The sequence below is a fragment of the Sitophilus oryzae genome, unplaced genomic scaffold, assembly GCF_002938485.1.
Source record: "Sitophilus oryzae breed Bouriz unplaced genomic scaffold, Soryzae_2.0 scaffold_374_pilon_pilon, whole genome shotgun sequence".
Lineage (NCBI taxonomy): Eukaryota > Metazoa > Arthropoda > Insecta > Coleoptera > Curculionidae > Sitophilus > Sitophilus oryzae.
Genome location: NW_022146945.1, coordinates 251,543 through 276,910, shown reverse-complemented (window position 1 = coordinate 276,910; position 25,368 = coordinate 251,543). Strand labels below are relative to the sequence as shown.

The 25,368-nt window shown below is 32.7% G+C and overlaps 2 protein-coding genes across 2 annotated transcripts in view; both read left to right on the top strand.

The window, feature by feature from the left end:
• The first annotated feature begins 200 nt into the window (after positions 1–200).
• On the top strand, positions 201–9,811 carry LOC115885100. The gene is made up of 3 exons (XM_030903887.1): positions 201–323; positions 6,805–6,992; positions 9,473–9,811. The coding sequence occupies exons 1-3, from the start codon at positions 254–256 to the stop codon at positions 9,743–9,745; spliced, it is 531 nt and encodes a 176-aa protein (XP_030759747.1). The 5' UTR covers positions 201–253; the 3' UTR covers positions 9,746–9,811.
• Positions 9,812–19,869: 10,058 nt separating this feature from the next.
• The window catches only part of LOC115885122, an 81,105-nt gene continuing 75,606 nt past the window's right edge, over positions 19,870–25,368 (top strand). The window contains exon 1 of the mRNA XM_030903911.1: positions 19,870–19,922. Coding sequence (XP_030759771.1) covers positions 19,870–19,922 — 53 coding nt within the window. The remainder of the gene's footprint in view (positions 19,923–25,368) is intronic.

The following is a 25,368-nucleotide window of genomic DNA, read 5'->3' as shown; positions in this document are numbered from 1 at the left end:
AGAATTATTTATTTGGAAAGACCTACTATAAATTAAAAAAGTAAGCGATGCATGCATTATTATAAATAGTAAATTAAAATCATTTTTTTATTGAATACAATTTACTTTATAAGGATAAATGGAATAATATGGAAAATTTTAAAGTGCATATCATTTTATTTCCCATTTACATGTTTCTTTTTGTTTTAATTTAGCAATATGTAAACCGAAACCAAAAAGAATAAACATATGTACTGGTAAAGAATTAAGAAAGATGTGTGCCCCGCCAGTATGTTTTAAGGAAGTAGAAGTGAAAAAGAGATTTGGACTTCTAAAATTCCTAGGTAATATAATATACTTATATTTAAGTAAAGAAACCATTTGAAATAAATAAGATACAGGTAGTATATCATCATAAGCATCATCATTTTCAGCTTATTCAACCATTTCATAGTACGGTGTAGCCTCCATCACATATTTAGATACTCCCTTAGTAGGTGTCTGTTCAGTTTCAATTTAAAAGTAAATACAGTTTTTTTTTCACGCGGTATACTCGAGAGCAACATTTTCTTAAGTCGTTTTTACTCCAATTTAAAACAAAAACTATCGCCGAATTCAGACTCCAATAAAGGAAATAAAAAAAAGTCTTATATGCTTGGTGCATTTCAGTTGATTTCAACAAATTCCGACCGCAGCGCTTCAACGGCAAATATCAGAAATTATCAATATATAGTTCACGCCGCCGCGCCGCGCCGTCATACGTCATGGTGATCGCATTAAAATAATATTGAAATTGTGGTTTTGTCTTAATATTCAAGTATTTTAGTTTTTTGCTAGGCAAATTATTGAGACTATAAAATACTCAGGTACGAAGTTTGTGTAATGTAACGTTGTTTCGGGTAGTAAAAAATAAGTGAAAAAGAATTCGAACTAGGCATCGTGTTGTATTGAGACAATTTCAAATGTTAATAAAATTGCCTAAAAAATAGTAACGCATAAAGAAGAGCGTAATTAAGGCATTGTTATGTGCAACAAAATTCAATAACTCAACTTTCCCGGATATTGAAGTCTCCCGAAACAACATTTTATAGCTTAATAGGTTCTCACACCGATTTTATCAATAACAAAAATGGATTCAAGCAGTTCGACGAAACAAGTGATTAAACAAAGTGCTCGTTATATAATCAAAAAATTAAATAGACATACTATGAGAGGATAAAATATAATTTGCAATATTAATGTATACTTTTTTAATCGACTAGTGATTAAATGTTTTATGAATATCTTCTAAAATTATAATTATGTACCATTAAAATTTTTTGTTATAGCCGAAATAGCCCCAATTATACCCCACTAGCAAAACCCGTGATTAAAACTCTGCTCGCTACCGTAGTTGAACTCATCTATTTTTTTTTAATTGGAATAATATTTTTTTCTGTAGCAACTATTAAAATTGCCTTATATCTATCAAAAATAGTAAATAAAATAGTACTTTAACCGCAAGGGTAGATTAAATGATACTTTAGCAGCGAGGATAGGTTAAAAATTTTATTTCTTCTCGCACGTATTTTAATTGCTTCCATTTTTGAAAATGTTTTGTATTGTTTTTTTAACATAACTTATTCGGGATTTAAATGGAAGTAGTTTGATACGGCGTTTTGTCGCCTCAGCCTGAATATCTGTTGGTAAATTACTTATTTCGTTTTGAGCCATTTCTTGCTCCAATTTAATCGGCAATCGACAATAAAGAGAATTAAAAAATATTGACTCAAAACTGACAACTAAAGAGACAGCCATGGCTGGGAAACTTAAATGGAAATGACAGTTCATTAAAAATAGTTTTTCCTCCAAGATGCAGAGGCGCAAAATATTAAAACTGTCAATATTAACAATGCAAATGTCAATATCTGGCAATAATAAAATTTGATTTTTAACTGTCACTCAGAGACGCTTTTGTTGTGATTTTACGGTTTGATTTCGTTTTGATTTGTCGAATTATTGTAAAATTAAATTCCTTCAGAATTTTTGCCAGTATTCTGTTTTAGACAATGTTTTTTAAAAATGGTGAAACAATTTGCGTTTTGTAATAACTCTTAATTATTTTTTATCATGGAGTTTAATTGTTGTACACCTGGTTTCCGGAAGGATACAATGGTAAGTAAATTAAACATATCTACTTACAGTTATAGATTTTTTAAATTAGTACTGCTAATAAAAATGCTACTTGCAGAGCAGTTATTTAATTTTTTTTACGGTGCATGTAAGGAATTAAGGACGCGCGTTTTATATTAGCATGATCAGCAGATGATTACATCTAATTTAATTTGTTTTTATTATTTCAGGTCCCAAACGGAAACAAACTGGGAATCTTGCCTACACCAAAATTATATAGCCGTTTCCAATTCACTTCAAAGGGAGGAAAATTATGTAAAACTGCCTGCTATTTGCTGAAAACCGCCAAAGATTAAATTATAACTGTAACAACTTAATATATACTATTTCTAGTTTTTTTAATATATTTTTTAATTAATATCCGACATATAAGAACACTTTGCATGCTTTTAATTCAGTTGATTTATCGTTTATAATATGTTCGACCTAATTAAAAGCACACAAAGAGTTCTTGCATGTATGTCTAAATTTATTTTAAAATTAACTAAAACAACCCCCTTCCCGCACCCCTCTCTTCCATTAGTATTTCTTCCTCCGTCTACCAGAGGCGCCCTTGTATAATAAAATTGAAATGTATTATAAGTTGCCTATCTATTTAATAGTATAAGTCTTTTATCTATGGAGACAGCTTTATTTATTCGTCAAATTACATAGAAACCAACGCCAACCCAGCACAATATTTTTTCTAGTCGTAATAAATTCCTTCAAATAATAATTTCTAAATATTTTTAAAACGTAACTCGCTATGGAAAAATTATATTTATTTTTTTACGATATTCTCCGGATGGTGGCAGCACCGGCGCGGCGGAGAATGCATCAAGCCTATAATGCAGACTCTAACTGAAACTGTACGTTAATAAGCGATGCGTAATTTCAAAACTTTCAAACATTTCCAACAACGAATTGATTTTAGATTTATAATAATTAATTCATACAAAGGGACGTTGGAGGTCGAAAACAGCACAACTATCAGCCGCCACTTAATTCCGAATAACTTTGAGGCGTTTGTCGTCGTCCTTCTGTCACACCGCCTGCCTGCCCGTTGTTAGGCGGCGGCGACTAGTTTAGGAAACCGGTCCAACTAAGTTTTTGCGAGGGGAGTTTAATAATGAGACGAAACGCTGGCTTTCGTCCCACCCATCCGGTTGTCAAGGCGCCTCGTAATTGTTTCGAAATGGGGGGAAATTCGAATTTCCGCCTGCTGCTTTCGTCTTTGAGAAGGGAATTCGTTATAATTTTGGAAATAGCTCGGTTTGGTTCACTTTTATAATACATAATTGTGGGATTTTTTTACAGGTACGGACGAAAAGTTATTACTCTTAATACTAGTAAAAAAATATGTAGGTGGCGCCCCCTACAAGTAAGAGTCATATTGGCATCAAAATCAAATTTCTTAGGTCAAAAAACTGCCAGACGCCAAATTTCATCCAAATATTAACCTTACTTCCGAAATTATTTGGAAAAAATCAAAATAAAAATGAAATTTCTACACCCTGTATCTGCGAAACTAAGCATTTTAGGACATACATTTATACAACTTTTTTACTTATTTTTATCTGCCGAAATTGGTATTGGAAGATATTTAGAGCAACTAATACACATATTAGGATCTCTACTATCAGAAATCAACCGAAGAATTAAGTTAGCGTGGAGGACTTATGGAAGAAACTGCTTCTTCTTCTTTCTCAGCCTGGTTCCATCCAGTGTTGGATATAGGCCTCTTCTAGGTTTTTCCATGCTTCACGATCTCTAGCCAATCTTATCCATTGTCTTCCCGCCACTACCCTGACGTCATCGACCCATCTCTTTTTTGGTCGGCCCACACTTCTTATTGTTTCCCTAGGTCTCCATAGGACGACTTTTTGGGGCCATCGGTCTGGATCCTGTCTTGCGACATGTCCTATCCATTGCCACTTTAGAACTGCCACTCTTTTAACGACTCTATTAATTTTGTGTTTAGACGTATGTGGGTATGCCGTATTTTTTCCCTAATGGTGACACCCAACATGATTCTTTCCATGGCTCTTTGTGCTACTCGTAGTTGTTCTGCTGTTTTTAGGGTAATTGGCATAGTCTCTAAGCCATACGTAAGCACAGGTAGAATGCAGCTGTCGTAAGCCTTTTTCTTTAGGTTCATGGGCACCTTTTTATCCTTGAAAATATCGCTCATATTTCCAAATGCTACCCATGCCAAATGGATCCTACGTTTGATCTCCGTATTTTGGTTTTCCTTGCCAAACTTGATTTTATGACCTAAATATATATAATGGTCTACGTTTTCAATAATAACATTGTCAACGGTAATTTTATGGATATTGTTGCTCATTATCTTGGTCTTCTTCAAGTTCATTTTAAGGCCAATTTTCTGGGATTGGTCATTTAGCTCATTTAGCATGGCGTTCAGTTCTTGAATGTCGGTGCTCAGTAAGACAATATCGTCTGCGAACCTCAGATGGCTAAGGTGTACCCCATCGATGTTTAGACCTCTATTTTGCCATTCTAATTTCTTGAAGACATTTTCCAGTGCCAGTGTAAATAACTTGGGAGAGATGGTATCTCCTTGTCTCACGCTCTTGCCGAGTGGTATTTTTTCTGTTTTGAGGTCATCATCTAATTTAACTTGGAAGGTTGCACTGTCATAGATATTTTTAATAATGGAATAATATCTGGAATCAATTCTCGCGTCCTCCATTGCAGCTAGAAATGACCAGGTTTCAATGTTTCGATGGAAGAAACTTAATCATATTTAAATCTAAAATGCCATTCTATCCAAAAAAGAAAACATTTGATCAATTGGTACTATCAGCCATGACCTATGCATGAGAAACCTCGACACTTAAAACGGACATCGTAAAGAAATTGCGATAAACAAACGCTCAATGAAACGAAATATGCTGGAAATATCCAAGAGAGACCGTAAAGAATAGAGTGGATACGACAAAGACCCAGGTAATAGATGTCATCCACAGAGTCAAATCCCTCAAATTGCGATGGGCAAGGATACCTAGCAAGAAGAATCACCGGTATACAACAGAGATGGACTACAAAAATTACAGCACTGTACCCACGAATGAATTAAGAGACCTAGAAGAAGACCAAACCTAAGATGGTACTCTGATATTCGGAAATTAGCAGGGATAACTTGGGACCGCAGAGCCAACAATAGACAAATGTCAAGATACTTTAAGTTGTCAACCTATAATTTGTGAATGTCAAATTGTATTTTCTATACCTTAGGCTTTTGCGTGATTCGAACAAGTTTTTTAATTTACAAAATGCATTTCGGAGACACTATGTTAAATGTGCATTTAAAATACCCACCCACTTTATTAGCCATTTAACTTAAGTGGTTTTTATTCTCATCAACATCTACGATATTTAAGACTAAAGGATGCCAAACAGGTCCAAGACCCAATATTATGGCACCTCAGTTTACAATAGTGTAGTATACAAATCAACACAATTTTTAATTACTTAATTACTAAACCTTAAGATCTAAAAAAATAAAAAAAAAACTTAATTTAAAGCAATTACTTAAGCATCATTAGAAAAATTATTAATGTTTCTCTTGACTCTACTCTTAAATACTGGATAGGATACAATAAAAATGTCTATGTTATGGAATAATTCGTTATACGCAGTCTGCATTCGGTTCAGTGGTGAATTCTTACCTAAATTAGTATAGTAAAAGTTCTTAGAAAACAAATAATTTCCTCTAAAATTACGCTGGGGAACGTTAAAATTAACTTTTTCCAACAAAATTGAAACATCGTATTTACTGTTGATTAATTTGTGTAAAAAGCAAACGTCAGCACAAGTGCGACGCTGCTCAAGAGTAATTAACCCAAATTCCTGACGTAAGAGATCTGTGTTCGCATAATAATTATAAATGTTATTTTTCTTAAAATCTAAAAATCTAAATTTTTTTTGTATAATTTCTAATCTTGTTTTATATACAAAGTATTGCTGGAACCAGACCACCGAAACAAAATTCATCCTGCTACAAATATATGCAAAGTACATAGACTTTATAGATTGCAGGGGTGAAATAAATTTGCACGATCTTATAACAAATCCCAAGAAGCGATTACATTTACTAGCAACATAGTCAATGTGTTCATTGATAATAAGTTTTTGATCGAAAATGATGCCGATTTATTACCCCAATTAGCTATTTATTTAATTATTATTTTTATTATGCTGGAAATAACCAAGAAAGACCATAAAAGAATAGAGTGGATACAACAAAAGACCCAGGTACTAGATGTCATCCACAGAATCAAATCCCTCAAGTGGCAATGGGTAGGACACCTCGCAGGAAGGACGGACAACAGATGGACCTAGAGGAAGACCGAACCAGAGATGGGACCATGATATTAGGAAATTAGCAGGGATAACTTGGACCCTCATATCCAACAATAGACAACAATGGGCCCAACTACAAAGAGATTATCTAAATATATGAAGGAGACTACACCATAATTGTCAATGGTTGAATAATTTCAGAATGATGATGATGATGATGACACAAACGTGAGCGGTCGGGATTTTATGTATAATTTTATGATATTATGGATAATGACATTATGTATCATATACCTTGTCTGTTTTCTTATATGTTTAAATACCAATTTGAATGCGAACTATTTTCAGGTTTTGGAATGAAATCTGCAGTAGCTGCAGCACTGGTTTATATTTCGTACGACATGGGTATATGGGGCACCACAGATGAAACCCAGGAAATGTACAATACCGCTTGTGCGATGTTCAAGGGTCCTCGGCCGAAAAAAAATACCAAATGGGACCCACCATCCTGCGAAGCCGAGAGCGATTTATTTCATGTAAGTAAAATCTGATTAGAGGTGTGCCCGGTAGCGTAGAGGTACAAACTCTCGTCTACCAATCTCAAGCTAGTGGGTTCGAATCAGCCGACTATTTTTATTAAAATAAAAATAGTTTGGGTACCTAGGTCGACTCAGCCTTAAATGAGTACTTGGGATTCACAATCCTGAGGTAATAATAGGCGGTTGAAGCGTAGTGCTAGGCCACATTACCTTCCTTGTATACCGAACGGCTCTAGTATGGCAAACTGTACCTTGCTACTCCCAAGGCGTTGAACGCTATATATGGGAGCTATTATTATTAAAATCTGATTAGTGATTATTGAAGTAAAAACTAGAATCAATCAAAAGTAAACTGTTTTTTTTTTCTGTTAAATCTAATTTTTTAGATGTCGTTTACAGAAATTGTTTGCTAGACTAACGATACGTAATATATTAACAAAACATATTCACTTTTTGATATTCAAAGCATAATTATTATATATATTTGATATCAACTAAACTTTTAGTAACAAAAAGTTTATATTATTTTTTTTATTATATAACTGTTATATAGTCCGTCTAGAAAGTATCCGGAAAAAAGAAAGCAAAATTACAATTATCGGTATATATTTTTAGGACTTGAGTTATAACAAATTATTAATTTTATTTTCTGATACAACCTCCATTTAACTCCAAACACTTAACTAAACGTCCAGGTACATCCGAAACTAGGTCCACACCATAATGTTCAGTGGTGGTAGTCCAGGCCTGTAAAACTGAGCGAATCAAATCTTGTTTATTTCGTGGCTGCTCGTTCCACTTCAATCTTCATTAATCCTCATATGTTTTTAATGGGACTAAGGTCTGGTGAAGCTGCTGGCTATGGAATTGTTGCCAAATCGTTGTTGCGTTCTTGCATCCAAGCTTGAGTATACGCAGACGTATGGCATATTGCGTTATCCTGCTGAAAACGCCATCCCTCTGGATATAAAACATGAGCCGTTTCAAGAAGAAAACCATTTAAAATATCACAAGTATCACAGTTCCATCAACTATATACAGAGGTATAGCACCACGCTGAGATATTGCTCACCAAACCATTATTTTAGTGGGAAATTTTGTAACTTGAACGGTAATATTTTCTTTTGATAGGATTTTTAGGTGGTTTCCACCAAGCTGGAAACAACTTCCATCAGAAATAAAAACATTATTAAAATTATCTTCCTGAAAACGTTGACAAAAATCCATTCTTCGCTGCCTTTGTAGAGGCGTTATTGCAGGGATTTTTTTTTGGTTTCTTTGATATGCCTTGTCTTTTCAGTGACATGCGGACGGTTTCTGGACACACTTTTAATTTTCGCTGACTTCCAAATCTGTTAGTCAATTTGCGAAACCCTAGGCGCGGATTCTGTCGTCCTAATGCCACTAAATAGTTTAAATTGTTTTCGCGAATCTTACACGGTCTTCCTGAAACTGGTATATGCTTCATAACTGTGCCATTTTATCCTCTTTATTGTCTCATATACTCCACTTTTTCCGAGTTCAGTTAATTGCACTAATTTTTTAACGTTTCGAACACCTTTTCTATACAAATGTTCCACCATTTCTCTTTTTTTTTTACTTGCGACATTATTTCTCAAATCTTAAGCCGGTTTACAATCAAAAATATTTGACAGATGGTGTTGCCATGCGATTTTGGTTATAGCCTACTATCAGCACAACCTACGTGATGGATTACTGCTGTCTTAGAGTGTTACAGAAAAAAAATACATTAAAATTAGGAAAAATATAAAATTCCGGATACTTTCTAGACGCACTATATAATCCAGGGCTCGGTTTTTAAACTCATTGTTGGCAACCATGAACATATTCAGCGCTGGGATGACTAATTGGAATTTAAATTTTCCACTGGGGTAGCAGTAGTAACCTTCAGGTGGTAGCTCTGCTGTAAAAAATGTCAATATGCCACATTTATTTATTTATTTCCTGACATTGTCATTCGTTTTAACACTTTAGTTTTGTATTACGAGTTTTTGATTTAAATGAATTGTGTTTTGATATTAAGCTCAAAAATTTTTACAAGCAGACCTTTCAGTCAAACATTGTTTTTTTTTAGAACCTCTTTTAGTGCGAAGTGTACAAAATAGCTTAATAGCCGTAAAAAACTTATCGCAACTTTATTACACTATTTTGAACGGGAAAGCAGTAGTAATAGCCCTTTATGTCCCTTAAGTGTTGTTAAGGTGAGTTTTGTTGATGTAAATAATAACTGTCTATATATTTATAATTAATTATTTTTTGTTTTCTAAAATATTTTGATTAAAAGAAAATATGTAAAAGTAGGCAACGCTGTGCCGGTCAAGCTTAATCATGTGACTAAAAGTTTATTTGTTAAGTTATTTGATATTAACTATATTTAACCTGGTTTTATAAGAAAATACAGTCTTAAAAATTAGGCAAAATGTCAAGTAAAACTAATGACAAAAATCTCTTTGCAGCAATCAAGCTACGACCCGTACGGACACTGCGACTTGCCGCCATTCAGAGCTGAGGATATTTCGTTGAAGTTTCAAAGGCTTTGGAACGGAGCTATTTCAAACATATTTTCTGGAATAGCCCATTTTCCGAAAAACGTAATAGATAAATTGGGAGCAGGATCATCATCCGCTAAAGGCGCGGCGGAAGATGAAACGAAGAAGAGCCCGGTTTGTGTATCTTACAACAGCTTAGATCCAGAAGAGAAAGAAAAGGTTATGCCTAAATACAAATGAATTAAACATAAAATTTATATCAACGCTATTAATTATTTTTCTGTCAATTCAGTGCTGAGGATTTAATAAAAATCTTACAATTTTTATATTTTATGAGATTGGTTGCATAATATTGTCAAAAAATATTAGATTAAATATACACTCGCGGGCAAAAAAAACCAGCCACTAAAAACTAGTCACAATTTCAAAGTTGGATTTCTCGCGAACTACTCACTAGATTTTGATGATTTTTTTTTTAATTGTAAATTTATTCGTTCTTAACGGATGCTACGTCAGCAATTTTTATTCCGAATTTATTTTGAGCATATACAGGGCACAACAATAAGAAGAAGTTTTTTACCCAAACTTTGTAACACCCTGTAGGGTGCAGCAGCTGTAGTTGCTATTGCTAAATCTAACCACATTGTAGCCTCATCTTTTGTGAGCATTTTGTTTTTTTAATCACGACATTATCTCTGTTTGTATTGGAGATACGCTGCTTTAAAACAAACGCCTCGAAAAAAGCTTTAAAATCAAATCAAACATCAGAACGTAGACGTAAACTAACTAAAACATGAAAATTAAGAAAAAGGTAAAGACATTTTAAGGGACTAATATCTAGTGTCCACTTGCCTGGTGAAATTTCCTGTTTCCATATACCGATTCCAGGCATCCTGGACTGTTGTTCGAAATATACCCAGGGTATCGGAGACATAACGTTGACTTCGGCCAGAGACATCCGTTACAGAGAATAGCATTTTTTAATTTGACCATCGTTTTTCTCATATTGCAAATACTCATAAATCCGTTTTTGCCTATGTCACCTTGATTATTTACACATTGTAATACTTTTATAAAGTCTTGGTTGAGAAGGAATCAAACACCTTAGTTCATGACAAAAGTATCTTTATTAATAATTGTTAATTACAGGCATTGACCGATGACTGGGTCATAGATTCTGCTGTGTATGCAATAGTTGCAACATATTTCCTATTGCCAAATATGTAACAAACCAACAATTTATTAGATACAGGGTGGTCTATACCATCATATTACAATATCATATATAGGGTGGTCTACCATCATATTACAACATAAAACTTTCTGCTTTTTCCGAGATGAATTCTGAATTTTTCCGAGACGTTTGTTTTAAAACAGCATATCTCCAATACAAAAAGAGATAATGCGGTGATTAAAAAAACATAATGCTCACAAAAGTTTGGGCTACAATGTGATTTAATTTAGCAACAGCTACTACCGCTGCTGCACCCTACAGGGTGTTACAAAGTTCGGGCAAAAAACTTCGTCTTATTGTTGTGCCCTGTATAAGCTCAAAATAAATTCGGAATAAAAATTTCTGACGTAGCATCCGTTAAAAAGGAATTAGTTTACAATTTAAAAGAAAAATCATCAAAATCTAATGAGTGGTTCGCGAGAAATCCAACTTTGAAATTGAGTCTCGTTTTTAGTGGCCGATTTTTTTTTGCCGGTGAGTTTATATAGAGAAATCAGTAGTGCCAAAATCAACGCTCTTTCGGAACTGAACGTCGCTTGTGTTGTGACAATTTCAAATGTTAATAAAATCGTCGAAAAAATGTCGAAAAACGTGTAAAGGAGGGCGTGGTAAAATCATACAGGGTGTTCAAGATTCTACACCAAACTTTCTGAAATATAAAATAATTTTTTTTTGTTATTTTAAATGGAATACCTTTTTTTAATAGATGGAGAATAAAATTTTTACATTTTTCGTAATTAGGGTATTTCAAAAATTGTAACGGCTTGGCAGATACTCGCGATATTATTCCGTATGGCTCTTTCAACGGTAAAATACGAGAGAAGAATCATTAGGTGGCTTTGATAAAAGTTTACTCTGGAAAATGCCATATGAAATATAAAACCGCGAATATTTACGAAACCGTTAAAAATTTTGAAATACTCTAAATACATAAAAATGTAAATTTTTTAATTATCCATTTTTTAGAAAAAATATACAGGGTGTTCCATTAAAAAAAAACAAGAAAACTTATTTTATATTTTAGAAAGTTTGGCATAGAATTTTGAACATCCTGTATGATTTAATATTACGATATTTATAGTAAAGTAAGTACAGACCATCTAACATAAATACATAATATAGTTTTGATTTCAGGACAGTTCTTGTATTTTTAATACATTTTTTTAAGAATGAAAAATATACATCATTTTTTATTTATTTATTGATATCTCTGAAACTATCGAAATATATCTACTCATATCTTAGGATTATGTAAAGTGATCTGAAGGAAAGCCAAAAATGCAATAATATACAGGGTTGTTCTATTAAAAAAAATTATCCCGATCCACTCACACTTTTTTGAGCCACCCTGTAGAAGTTAAAATATTTACCTAAAATACATCCTAGTACATACTTTAGGTTAGCACTTAAACAAAATTTCCAATTTTTTTTTATTCTAGGAGCTACAGATGCCCGACGCACTATTACCGGACCCTGTATATGCCGGTTGTTTACAATAGTCTCCTATGATGGCAACACCGGCAGAGAATATACCACGCCTATTAGATCATATTATAATAGAGCCATATAAAGCTAAAAACTCGCATTTAACAGAAAAAGTATATCTTAAAAATATGCTTCACATGCTTATTTTAAAACTTTAATCCTCCCAACAACAGAAATATAAAAATATAAGCTATAAAATAAATCCTACCTTACTATAAACCTGCTGAAACGGAACCAGTACACTTAAACCGCATTACACTACTTTAAAACTAACGCAAAATAAAAACAAAGCTAAAAACTAAGCTTGGTATTATTGTAGAATAAAAAAACAAATATTCACGTTTTTTACAAATCACGAGCGCCGGTTGCTAGGATTAGCTATTTCAACGCCAACTTTCTGCAACGATTTGAAAGAAAGCATCGATAGTAGGATAATTTAAAGAAATAGAAATATAAAAATATCTAGGTGCATTCAAACGCATAAAAAATTTTGAGCTTATCATTTAATTGTATTATGTAAAACAGAATATTACAAATTATTGAATGAATTTCATGAATTTATTATATTTGAAACAAATTATTTCGTGAAATATTCAATTGAATATATGAAAAACTTTTTTTATTGTCTACATTTTGAGAAAAATACATTCTTTATAAAAAATTTTGCTTCTTCTAAAATGGTTAATACCGTCTATTAATGGATAAAGTCCTAAAAATCAAAAGACATATCTATGGTAATATAATTTCGATTTCATTCTTTGATAGATTATTGACACAATTTTAATTAACGTCATATTTTTTGCTGTTTTAAAATGTCAAAAAAAAGCACAAAATTTATTTACCTAGTTGAATGCTACGGAAAAGGTGCTTATATTTATAGAAAAATGTGATACTTTACTAACGATGCCAAGTAGGAGTCCCTATCAAAATCCCAAATGTTTCATATCAAAAATCACTCAGACGCCAATTTTCATCCAAATATCGACGTTAGTTAAGAAATGATTTAAAAAAAAAAAAAATAAAAATGAAACTTCTACACCCCGTATCTCCGAAACAAAGCATTTTAGGACATACATACGAACTTTATTACTTGCTTTTATCTGCAGAATATGCTGCCATATTTCCCGTATACAATTTGGACCACCCTGTATAATATCTAGTATATCATTGGTTTGCAGTGAATATCAATTTATTACAAATAAGCGTGCGTGATGTGAGCTGTCAATTGCAAAAGGTGGCGGACTTACAAACAATTTATTTAAAATTAATTTCATTAATATTACGCACAATTAAACAGACAAATTACATCATTATCAGACTAAAATACCAGTGCCAAAAAAAAGGAAAAGACAAAATATAATTAAAAATCAAAGTGAGATCATAACTTATCTGATTATGATACCCACTTCTTTAAGTAAATCATGAGACAGAATTCAACGATTCACCTATATTACAATTTTTGATACATGAAAAGATTGTATTCAGAAATATGTATTGTTTGGCAAACAGGTTTTTTCTTAGAATAGGTCCAAGAATCACTTCCTTAAATATTAGCATGTCATTAAGGAACACTCTGTATAAACGCTCAATTTATATTAATTTAGTTTTAATCATCTGTCTTCTCTTTAAGTGAAAAACCAATTATTGTAGTTTAATTATGATTAACAAAAATTCTGCTTTTGTCTTTTTTAAAAGGGAGAATATACCAAAATCTTATTCTCCATAAAACGTCGACGCAGATATAATTAAATTACTTAACAAATTTCCCGAGTTTGAAACTTCAGAAATTGTTGGGAATTGTGATTTGTCAAAGAGTAAGGCATTTTAGACGACAAAATAAACAAAACACTTAAAAGTCAAAATTAAAATTGATGGTTTTATTCGTTCGAGCTATTTATAGCGATACTATAAACAAATATTGACGAATATATTTCAAAACACAGTTTAATTAAATGCATTGTTTAATTAAATGAGAATAGTTGACTTTATACGATTTAATTTATATTTGTGTTAATTGATATTGACCAGAAAACATTCAAAAAATATTTAATAATACAACACCGTTACTTTTGATATTAAATTATAAATTCTGTTATAAAACTTTTGAAGTATGGTTTGTACAGGGTGGACCATTTTGTTGTTTTTATAGGGTATCGAGGAAACCGTGAGAAATATTCAAATTTTGATACTGCAGTCTCGGGTTCTTTTTTGAAAAAAATTACAATGGCGCAAACGGATCGTGGCTATCTTGATCGGTTTCGAAGCTACAGGGGATTTACAAATTTTGTACTTTTGAAGATGCTTGATAGTGAAAAATGAATTATACATTCTAAAAAGCACTTTTCTGTGTAGAATACAGTGGCGTAATCAGACTTTTTCGAAAAAATATTTCTTGAGATATTAACTATACTTAGGTTTTTTAAACAGAACCCCTGTATATTTTTAGATTTTTGTAGTCAGCTTGGCATGGGCTTCTCGAAAATATATAACAAGTCTATATTTATTTTACTATTAATCTCAACATTTCAAATTTTCTTAAAATATCCACTTAGTACATAGTAGGCCGCGCCAGTAACAAAGTAAACGGTTGTCATGGTGATCGGAACATACTTTTGATGGATGCGGGACATTTCATTTCAACAGACTGAAGTGTGTGTATTTTAAATAATAAAAAATGAGTAAATTTGAAACATTTGAGAAATATAATACGTTAGAATGTTATATTGAGTCTCACAAATATAAGCAAATGGCAGCTGATTTGTATTTTGAGCGGTATCCAGAGCGCGAGCAACCAATCCCAGCCATTTTTAAAAGGTTAGAATATAGTTTAAATAATCAATTTTGGATCTTTTCAAAAATCGCGTCTGAAAAATTGTCAGAAAGAAGATGAATAAAATCAATATATTAATGTCCTCCAAAAATTTGAAATGTTGAGGTTAATAGTGAAAATAAATATAGAGTGTTATGTATTTTCGAGAAGCCCATGCCAAGCTGAATCAGGAAATTTAAAAATATACAGGGGGTTCTATTTAAAAAAACATAAGTATAGTTAGTATCTAAAAAAATATTTTTTTCGAAAAATGTCTGACTGCGCCACTGCATTCTACACAGAAAAGTGCCTCTAGAATATATAATTCATTTTTCCGTGGTTGCTGAAATAAACAAACTATCGAACATCTTCAAGAAGTAAAAAAATTGAGAATCCCCCTGTAGCTTAGAAACCGATCAAGATAGCCACGATCCGTTTGCGCCATTGTAATTTTTAAAGAGACTGCAGTATCGAAATTTGAATATTTCACGGTTTCTTAGATACCCTATAGAAACAACCAAAATGGTCCACCCTGTATCAATACCATCGAAAAAAAACAGCGTCAGCGATGGCTTTGAAATGAAGATCGCTGTGATTTTGTATACAAAATTATATGAAGAATGCCATCGATCGTCATTTCCAAGCCAGCTGCACACCGTTTTATTCTATCATGCGGTATAACAAGAGAAATTATTACATTATATGTGAGATTATACAAAAAGATGCCTGTTTTTTGAATTTCAGCTATAACATTTTTATCGTTATAGAGGTTGTCCTATAATTATAATGATTATCATTAATAAAATTGATCTAATTATTCTACAAATTTAATTTATTATACAGTATGTCCCCGGATTATCTTTACAAAATGCATTCTTCATAAAAATGTTTGTTGTTCTAAAATGGTTAATCCTGTTTATACTTTTCCAAAAAGTAATTTTAGAGAAAATTAAAAAGATTGATTTTTAGTTAAAAACCATAATATCTACATAAAACATAGGTAGCAGATTAAAATAGGCAATATAGGTAGTAGATTAAATTTACACGAAAGAAAAGATCCAGCGGTTCTCAAAATGTAAGTGAAAAATTATTTTTTTTAATTTTCAAAGCAAAATATCTCCGTTATTTTGGACTTATTTGAAAAACGGAAAAAAGAGAAAACATGTTTCTTTTATCGAGATCTACTACCTACTACTTGACTATGTGGCATATCCGTTTTTCTATAACTAACTACTTCATCATCATTGTCATCATTTTGAAATTATTCAACCATTTCCAACTATGGTGTAGCCTTCTGCACATATTTAGATACTCTCTTTGTAGTTGGGCCCATTGTTGTCTATTTTTGGCTCTGCGGGTCCAAGTTATCTCTGCTAATTTCTTAATATCATGGTTCCACCTTAGGTTTGGTCTTCCTCTAGGTCTATTAATTCCTCGTGGGTACCATGCTATAATAGGTCTGTCAACAAAATTTAGTTTTCTACTGCAAATTATAAATTTGTGCATATTAAAAGACCGTACAAAGTTTGAAAACAAATACTCATATACTTTTCGAGTTATTCGTAATTCAATTTGAATCCTTTCGACGAGGAGGGAAAACGCTGACAGGAGAGCTACCGTGGGTGTGACGTCACATGCTCGCTAATATCAGAGACATAACGGACGGATTCGTTGCGCCGTTTTCTTGTATCCCTGTCTAGATTTAATTAGATTAGTTACATAGTTGTAGTCAAGTTTTATCTGTACTACAAGTTACGCCACTGTATTCAGAATTATTTGTACCGATTCTGTTTTACGCTTAGACATAAACGACCCTTCAATTATTATTAGTCGATGGAAAGTCCTTATTGTAAAATTATATAGCCTCTGTTCAGACACGTTTGTATTTTACGCAAACAAAGGATCTACTAGGTATAGTTTTAACACTTAATCACACTTTTTAATTCAATTCAGTCCCAAGATGTCGCTTTTTACTCTACTTTTCAACACGCACTTTTGGGCTTTACCTCTCTAAGTTCCAGACAGTTCAGAGTCGGCAATTTTTATATCAAATTTTACTTTTAAAAACTAACTGTTTAAGTTTTTATATATTCAAATCTTCCCATTCAATTTCGAATGTCTTTTTTACAATGTACAGTCTATCATCGGCTGCTTGAAATTGAAATTCAAAAACCTAGCGATCCTGTTCAACAGGCGCTGACTTGGTCCGATTATAAATGTGTAACACTATAAAGTATTTGATATCATGTACCCCCTCCTGATGGTTTCATAAACTTTATATCTTGTGGGTATGGAGGACGCGCTAGCGATGTTGCAATTTTTGAAGATTGTGGATATTTAAAAGTTCTTCCAGAAAATTGCGTTATTATGGCAGACCGAGGTTTTAAACAAATTATAACATACCTAAGGAAAAAAAAATGTACATTGATCAGACCTCCAAGTGTTGTAAGTAATGTAAAAATGACCAAGGATGACGTTCTGTTTACAAAACGAATTGCAAGTGTGCGAATACATATTGAACGTATAATAAATCGCTTGCGACATTTTAAAATGTTAGGACCCCACTCTACTATTTCTTCAGCAATGGTTCAAAAACTAGATAACATAGTTAGTATTTTCTGTGCCATAATAAACCTACAAAAACCCATTATAATACAATAGTACATTAAGATTATACTATGTCTGTTCCTATATAAAACAATGGTTTCCTAAACGATATTTTTATTAAGATCTTAAATGTTTATTCAGTAAAAACTGTATACAGTAATTTAAAAATGTTGGTTTTTCAAAAATGTATGGCAGAGTCAATAAGACCTTTTGTAAAATCCTCATCATATTTAACGTTGATAACAGTAATTTCCTTGCCTTTGTAGTTTCAAAATTGGGATGTGCTACGCAAAATATTCCTTTTCAACACCTCTTGCTAACATTTGCAGATTTATTTGTGCTAAGTATTTTTTCTCTATTTCGTTATTGTTATTAACATATTGTAAAAGACTTTAACACCACTGGATTCAACTTGGTTATAATCAGTATTCATCATGAGAAAGTCAAATACCATATTGACATCTACTTGCGGTAAATTATGTGAATCTCCTTTCTGGAAACCCTCCTCCATATTTAGCAACAAATACAACTTCTTTTACGGTATTCAACAACAAAAATAATAATGTAACTACTGTAAATGTCGACTGTACTTCAATACCTTTTATAGGGAGTGTCACAGTCAAACTGAATCACGGTCTTGCCGTCATGCCGTCGCAAGTGGAGCTGCGTGCGGCAGGCATGTGACGTCAGGCCAATGAGAGCACGTTTATTTAATTTGAACGGAGCGCATAACTTCAAGAGTCTCTCTTGTCAAAGGAGTTTATTTTTTTTTTGAAAAAAAGTTAATTAATTGGTATTATCATACTAAAACATTAATTTTTACTGCTTTTAGTGCAAATTTTTTTTAGTGAACAGACCTATTGTTGTAGTCCATCTATTCTCCATCCTTCTTGCCAAAACAAATTTAATTTCTTGCGACAAAGATATCCCAGAGTGTTAAAAACAAAACAAGCAAAGTTTCAAAAGTTCGGGCAGATAGGGGCCGAAAAATAAACAGGACGCACAATACAGTCTCTCTTGGTTATTCCCCAGCATATTTCGTTCCATTGAGCATGACAACCTGCAGTTTCCTTTATGATGTCCGTTTTAAGTGTCCAGATTTGGCATGCATAGTCATGACTGGTAGTACACATTGGTCGAATGTTTTCTTCTTTAGATAGAGTGGCATTCTAGATTTGAATATGATTGAGTTTCTTCTATAAATACTCTACGCTAACTTAATTCTTCTGTTGATGTCTGGTGGTAGAGATTCCGAGCTGTGTATTAGTTGTCCCAAATATATATGCTTCTACTATTTCCAGTGCTGTGTTATTTAGAATGTCTTTTCTTTCCACTAGTTCGTTGTAGATTATTTAGTTTTTGCTAAATTTATTTTAAGACCCACTTTATTGCTCGCTGTATCTAGTTCATTAATTTATGCATGTAGTTCTTCAGGACTATTGGCAATTAGGACTATGTCATCAGCGAGTCTTAGATGGTTAAGATATTCTCCATCTATTTTTAATCCTTTGTTGGTCCAGTCCAGTTGACGGAAGATTTCTTCTAGTGTTGCTGTAAACAGCTTTGGGGATATTGCATCTCCCTGTCGTACTCCTTTGCCAATTGGGAACTCCGAGGGTTGTTTTTTTTACTATTTATCGGATTAAACCTTATAAAAAAATAAGTCCTTAAAGTTAAAATTGAATTTCAAATAACCAAAAAACAAATTTAATTTCTTGCGACAAAGATATCCCAAAGTGTTAAAAAACAAAACAAGCAAAGTTTCAAAAGTTCGGGCAGATAGGGCCGAAAAATAAACAGACGCATAATACAAACAATAGAAGTAGAGAAGAAGCCGGCACCCGAAATCTCGGGTCTGCGGCTTAACACAGGCCCTTCATAAGTTTATACTCTTCTTGTCTAAGAAACATCAACAGCATAAAAGTATAGAAAGATACGGCAAGCGGCAAAAAGTGCACAAAGCTCAAAAGGTTTCTTGTAATAAATGTAAAACTCGTGGCTTAGGTGCTAGCGTTAATACCTCCTTAAAACTAAAGCTCTAACTCATACGCTTATATAGATGTTATCGTAGATTGTAGGAGAGAAATTAATAACCAATACAAACAATAGAAGCCAGTATCTGGGATAATTTTATCGAGGTTAGTTCTCCATCTCCGGTATCAATCGTACCCATGGCACGAATGGTTGTTGTTTCGGCGCACTCAGTGATGAGGTGTTCTGATTTTTCCCATGTCTCCACAGAATCTGTATTCGCCTTTGGTTTTTAGCTTTAATCTACTGAGGTGAGTGACGGTTGAAGAGACTCAGAGTGTCTTGTTAAAAACCCTGTGACAATCCGGAGATTGTTCTTACTTAAATCAAGGAAAATCTTTGATTTTTCTCGGTCGTAAGTTCTGAGAAAATTTTTCGAGTTTCTTGGATCATTGGACGATTCCCAATCCAGGTTACGGATGGAGTCTTTCAGGTTCTTGAGTTCTGCTTAAAGTTAGTCTCCACTTGAGAAACAGGACGGTTCTGGTCCAGTTAGTGGAGTGTTTATTCCTTTTCTATTATTACAGTTGAGGGTTGGAACCTTTGGTGTTACACAGCAAAATAAAACACTAAATCACCACAATACACCAAAACACTTTTACGTTTACACTAGACGCGCGTTTTGCTATCCATGTTAGCATCATCAGCATTAGATGCATATGAAAGCATCAGAATTAATAAATGTAAAGATAGTATGCCTTCAAGTTCTGTGTTCCTACTACTCTAGTGGCGGAAATTTAACTGTTACGCTCGGTGGGCTCTGACTCGGTTGGCTAGATCTTGCCACGCCCACTCGGTGCCCACTGAGCGAGTATACAGGGTGAGTTTCCTACGATGTTCTCTATGGGTATCTCGAAAACTACTGGAGATAGAGAGTCGGTTAAATGGGGAAAGAATTGCAGTTTTGTGGGGTCATAAATATGCGCCTTTCAGATTTTTGAAAAAGTTCATGGCTTACTAGATATTTAAAAAAAAACAAATTTCGGCTATTTTAAAAATTGTCCCTAAGTCCATTATAAGCTATTTTAGACAAAAAGTTTTCAGATAAAAGTTGTGGATAATCACATCCTTAATGAGACTGTGTCCTCCATATTTTTCTAAAGCCTGTCATTTTTGACATATGACACAAACATGTTTTTTAAGTGGAAACCATAGTTGGCCATGACTTCATAAAAAGCGCCATTTTTTAAGCTTTTCAGCGATATAAGCTATAATATGTTTTCTTCGAAAAATTACTGAGTTATAGCCAATTCTTATCATTTTTAAACAATTTCACTTAGTTAGCCATGGAAACAAGTTTTTATCGTCTTTGCTCTCATAAATGTGAAGCTCTCACATCCAAACTTTGTAAATTAAAATAAACAAAAATTGTAAATATGCATTGTTCAAATGAAGAAAAGCGTGTAGGATTATTGGTTCAACTTTTCTTGACCATACATTTTCGAGGATACGTTGACCGGTGAATGTTACGTTTTTTAGAGAACGGTTTTCAAGACATGACAAATTAAATTTAGATACACGCGCATCAATCGAGTGGTTTCAACATGACTTGACTAGCGAAACACTTGCCCAGCAGTTAAAAGACCATACTTATCTTTCTTGACTAATTTCACTTAGATTGCATGGTATTCTTATTCAGTTATGATTTGTAACTTATAAAAAGTCAGAATAAATTACTAAACGTTTCTTTACAATTTACATTACACAAACTAAAACTAAAAAAAAATAATATCACTACATACACTTTAAGTTACTTTAGAAAATGTTCAAAAATCCGCCACTGTTTTGAGTTGTATCTTTTAAAACTGAATTACTACTTTTTAAAACTGAATTACTCACAGAAGGACCGGTCGACTTAATTAAACTTTTCTCGTACCGCCACTTCGAGTGCCTCTCTTAATTCATTCAAGTTATTTTGTAAACCTTATTGTTAACTACACCGCATAAAAAATAAGGTGATCGAGGAGGCCCATGCAATTAGTCCACCTCTTCCTGTATAATTATTATGATATAAATAATTTTAACATTTCTTTCATTATGGAGGGTGGGGGTGGTGTGTCATAATGAAAGTCATGTTGGAACTACTCTATTGATGTGCGAGATCAACATGATTTTCTTCATTTGAAAATACATATTTACAATTTTTGTTTATTTTAATTTACAAAATTTGAATGTGACGGCTTCACATTTCTGAGAGCAACGGCGATTGAACTTGCTTCCATGGCTAACTAAGTGAAATTGTTTAAAAATGATAAGAATCGGCTATAACTCAGTAATTTTTCGAAGAAAAGATATTATAGCTTATATCACTAAAAAGCTTAAAAAATGGCGCTTTTTATGAAGTCATGGCCAACTATGGTTTCCATTTAAAAAAACATATGTTTGTGTCATATGTCAAAAATGGCAGGCTTTAGAAAAAAACGTAGAACACAGACTCATTAAGGATGTGATTATCTACAACTTTTATCTGAAATTTTTTTGTCTAAAATAGCTTATAATGGAATTAGGGACAATTTTTAAAATAGCCAAAATTTGTTTTTTTTTAAATATCTAGTAAGCCATGATTTTTTTCAAAAATCTGAATGCGCATATTTATGACCTCACAAAACTGCAATTCTTTCCCCATTTAACCGACTCTCTATCTCCAGTAGTTTCCGAGATACCCATAGAGAACATCGTAGGAAACTCACCCTGTATAAACGCTCAAATTGTAGATTGTAGTTTAGTTTTTAATCATCTGCTGGTGATGCTAACATGGTTAGCGAAACGCGCGTCCAGTGTAAAAGTAAAAGTGTTTTGGTGTATTGTGGTGATTTAGTATTTTATTTTCTTGATATTCCTTTTCTAGTTAGATCGTTTGCTTTTTCATTGTCTTCTATCCCTTGGTGGGCTGGCACGCAGAGTAGGAGGACTTTATTTTCTTTACCAAATTTGTTCAGCTTCTCTAGGTATTCTTTAACCAACTTCGAATTGATGGGTTACCCAGTTGTTCGCTTTTAGTACTGCATAATTGTACTCTTCCACAATTTTCTCAGAGTAGCCATCAAAAGTGACAAGAAGAATAGAAACTAATCTCGAACTTTTACGATGACAATTCGTTCGAAAATTGTTGTTGGTCTGTAATTAGAATTCTGTTTTTTATCTATACAGAATTAGTCATTATAGCTTGAGGTTTTACTTTTTCACTTAGGTAATTTAAATTTTAGATTTGTTTTGGTTTCGTTTCAAAATATAGCCACCAATAATGCGCTTTATACTTTTCAGTGGCGAATTCTTTCATCTGCAACTACATTAACACTTATATTTGAACATAATTTAAATATAATATAATTTTTTTTATTATTGGATATTTGTTGAAATCGCTGTCTCTATGACATTCAGCTTAAAATGAATTAAAAAAACACATTCTAGATTTTAATAACAAATTAAGAATTTTGAAGTACAAAAAGTAGGTAATTGCAGAGAACCAAAAAACGCTAATTTTCAACTGGCTGTTGAGCCCGCACAGTTTTTCAGAGAAAAAAAATGAATAACAAACATAATAGGAAATTCCCTGTACTTAAATTTTGAATAGAAAGAATATTTATGAAAAGTTGATATTTTGTAAAGTTCTAAAGAAGAAACCGCAAAAAAATCCATTTTATCCAATTTAATGTATTTTCTCTTAAAATTTTGTTAGCAAACTTCCCATTCGAATACAGCACCCAAAAAAACCATAATAAATAGAAGAAATTAGAACTTTCCCCCAAGAGGCTTTTTTAAGTACGCTTTGACTATAATAGTAGTTTTGCTGCCGACAATTCTTTTCAAGTTTCAAGTTCTGTGGTTTTAGTTCCCCAGGTGGTATTGTATTATTCGAAAATAAAATAATGCCAAGGCGCGGTCGTTATTTTGCAGCTTAAAGTAATGAGTTTTGCCATCATTTATGCAAGTGCAATGATGAAATGCATCTCCCTATTGTTCGCTATTTGGTAGGCGGAATAGAGTTTATACGATTTTCTCAACTATAAACAAGATAGGTTTGGTTTTACGTTAATAATGAACAAAACCACTCTGATTATATTATTGTAACAATAGTAATAATTTATGATTTTAATACATTTAAAAGTTAATTAAATAATAAACCCTTAAACATTATTATCATCAAAAGAATATATTAACGAGAAATTAGTTAGTTAGAATTATAACGAGAAAACTTTCCTGGACTGGGTCCTCTCGAACTAGATGGAATGTGTCCATCAGCAGTTTACCATTAGCTGAAGAAGTATGATTCTCGGTTGACGGGTATAAATTCGTTATTAAATAACATTATTATCATCAAAAGAATATATTAAAACCGATTCGTTCAGTTACGTATGCCTGTTAGGGTGTCATTTTTTTTACGCATAACGAGAAAACGTCAATTATCGCGATAATTTAAAACTCAACTTTTAACCTATAACGAATTGCTTAACTCAAGAACCACTTTAGATATTGAAACTTTTTTTTATTTTCAAGATCGGATATTTTTACAATATGTTTATAAGAAAAATTCGATAAGGTTGTTTTTCCATTTCAAAATTGTAAACAATCCATCCGTTTACTGTTAAAACATATAATTTTTCAGCAATCGATGTAATTTTTTATTAATGTAGTATATTTTAAAGTGATTTTATAAAATATTTAAAATACTGCAGAAATATTAACAAAGTTCTTGAAAAAAACTACAATCTATTATTTCTAATAGATTTCGAGATATCGATTTTTGAATTCAGAGTTCTAATCGTGACCACTATCGAATACCCACTCAATTCTACTTATTTTTACCAAAAATGCAAGTGTTTCTAGCTTGCACTTAAAAAAATTCGCTGCGTGTTATATTAATTCACAGATAAGTTGAAGTTTCTATCATTTGCTCGATTTCGTCTGTCGAAATCTCTATAAAAAGGATTTGAACCTGGATGACCAAAAGTTTAAACATTTCTATCAAATGAAGATAGTGACATTTTGCAAGTTACTAAGAATAATACATACAATTCAAACTTCAATTCAGATCACAGTAAAAAAATATTTAAATAATATAATTACGTATTGAAAAGCCAGTTGCAATCGAAATGTGGCCACCAGCCGCTTGCCAGTCGAAAATTAAACTTGTCGGAGACTAGTGGCACAGATTATAAACTTTGTTTTTTCTTTATTGTTTTTCGTGGTTCTAATTTTCGGAATCGGGCACTAGTTAGGTTACTAGTTTGCGCACATAGCACGCCCACTTATGGCCTCTAAAATTGTGCACAGCGCCTGAGCGGCACAGTTATTAGAGAGTTATCGGAAAACCAAATAGCGTCATGCAGTATTTACGCGTACCTTATCATGGTTACGACACGTTACGATATGCGCGAGCCAATTTTTAACGCAACGCCCGCTAATAACGTTACCGCCTGACGTAATTTGCGCATCAATTAAACCAAGCGCTATTTGTAAATAACGTTTAAAAATTGCTTAACTGAGCATGTGCGGGTATTTAACAACCGGGGCCGGCCGGCGAGATCTTTTATTTTAGGTTATGTTTGAATTGTTTTAAATTATTACTTTAATTTTATTAGGTAATTTGATATTTAAGTAGCTGGGATTAGTTTTAATTAAATAAATATGGTCCAAAATATGGATTTCACTTCTTCCAATATTAAAGAACCTATAAAGAGGCTTAGGTTTACAGCA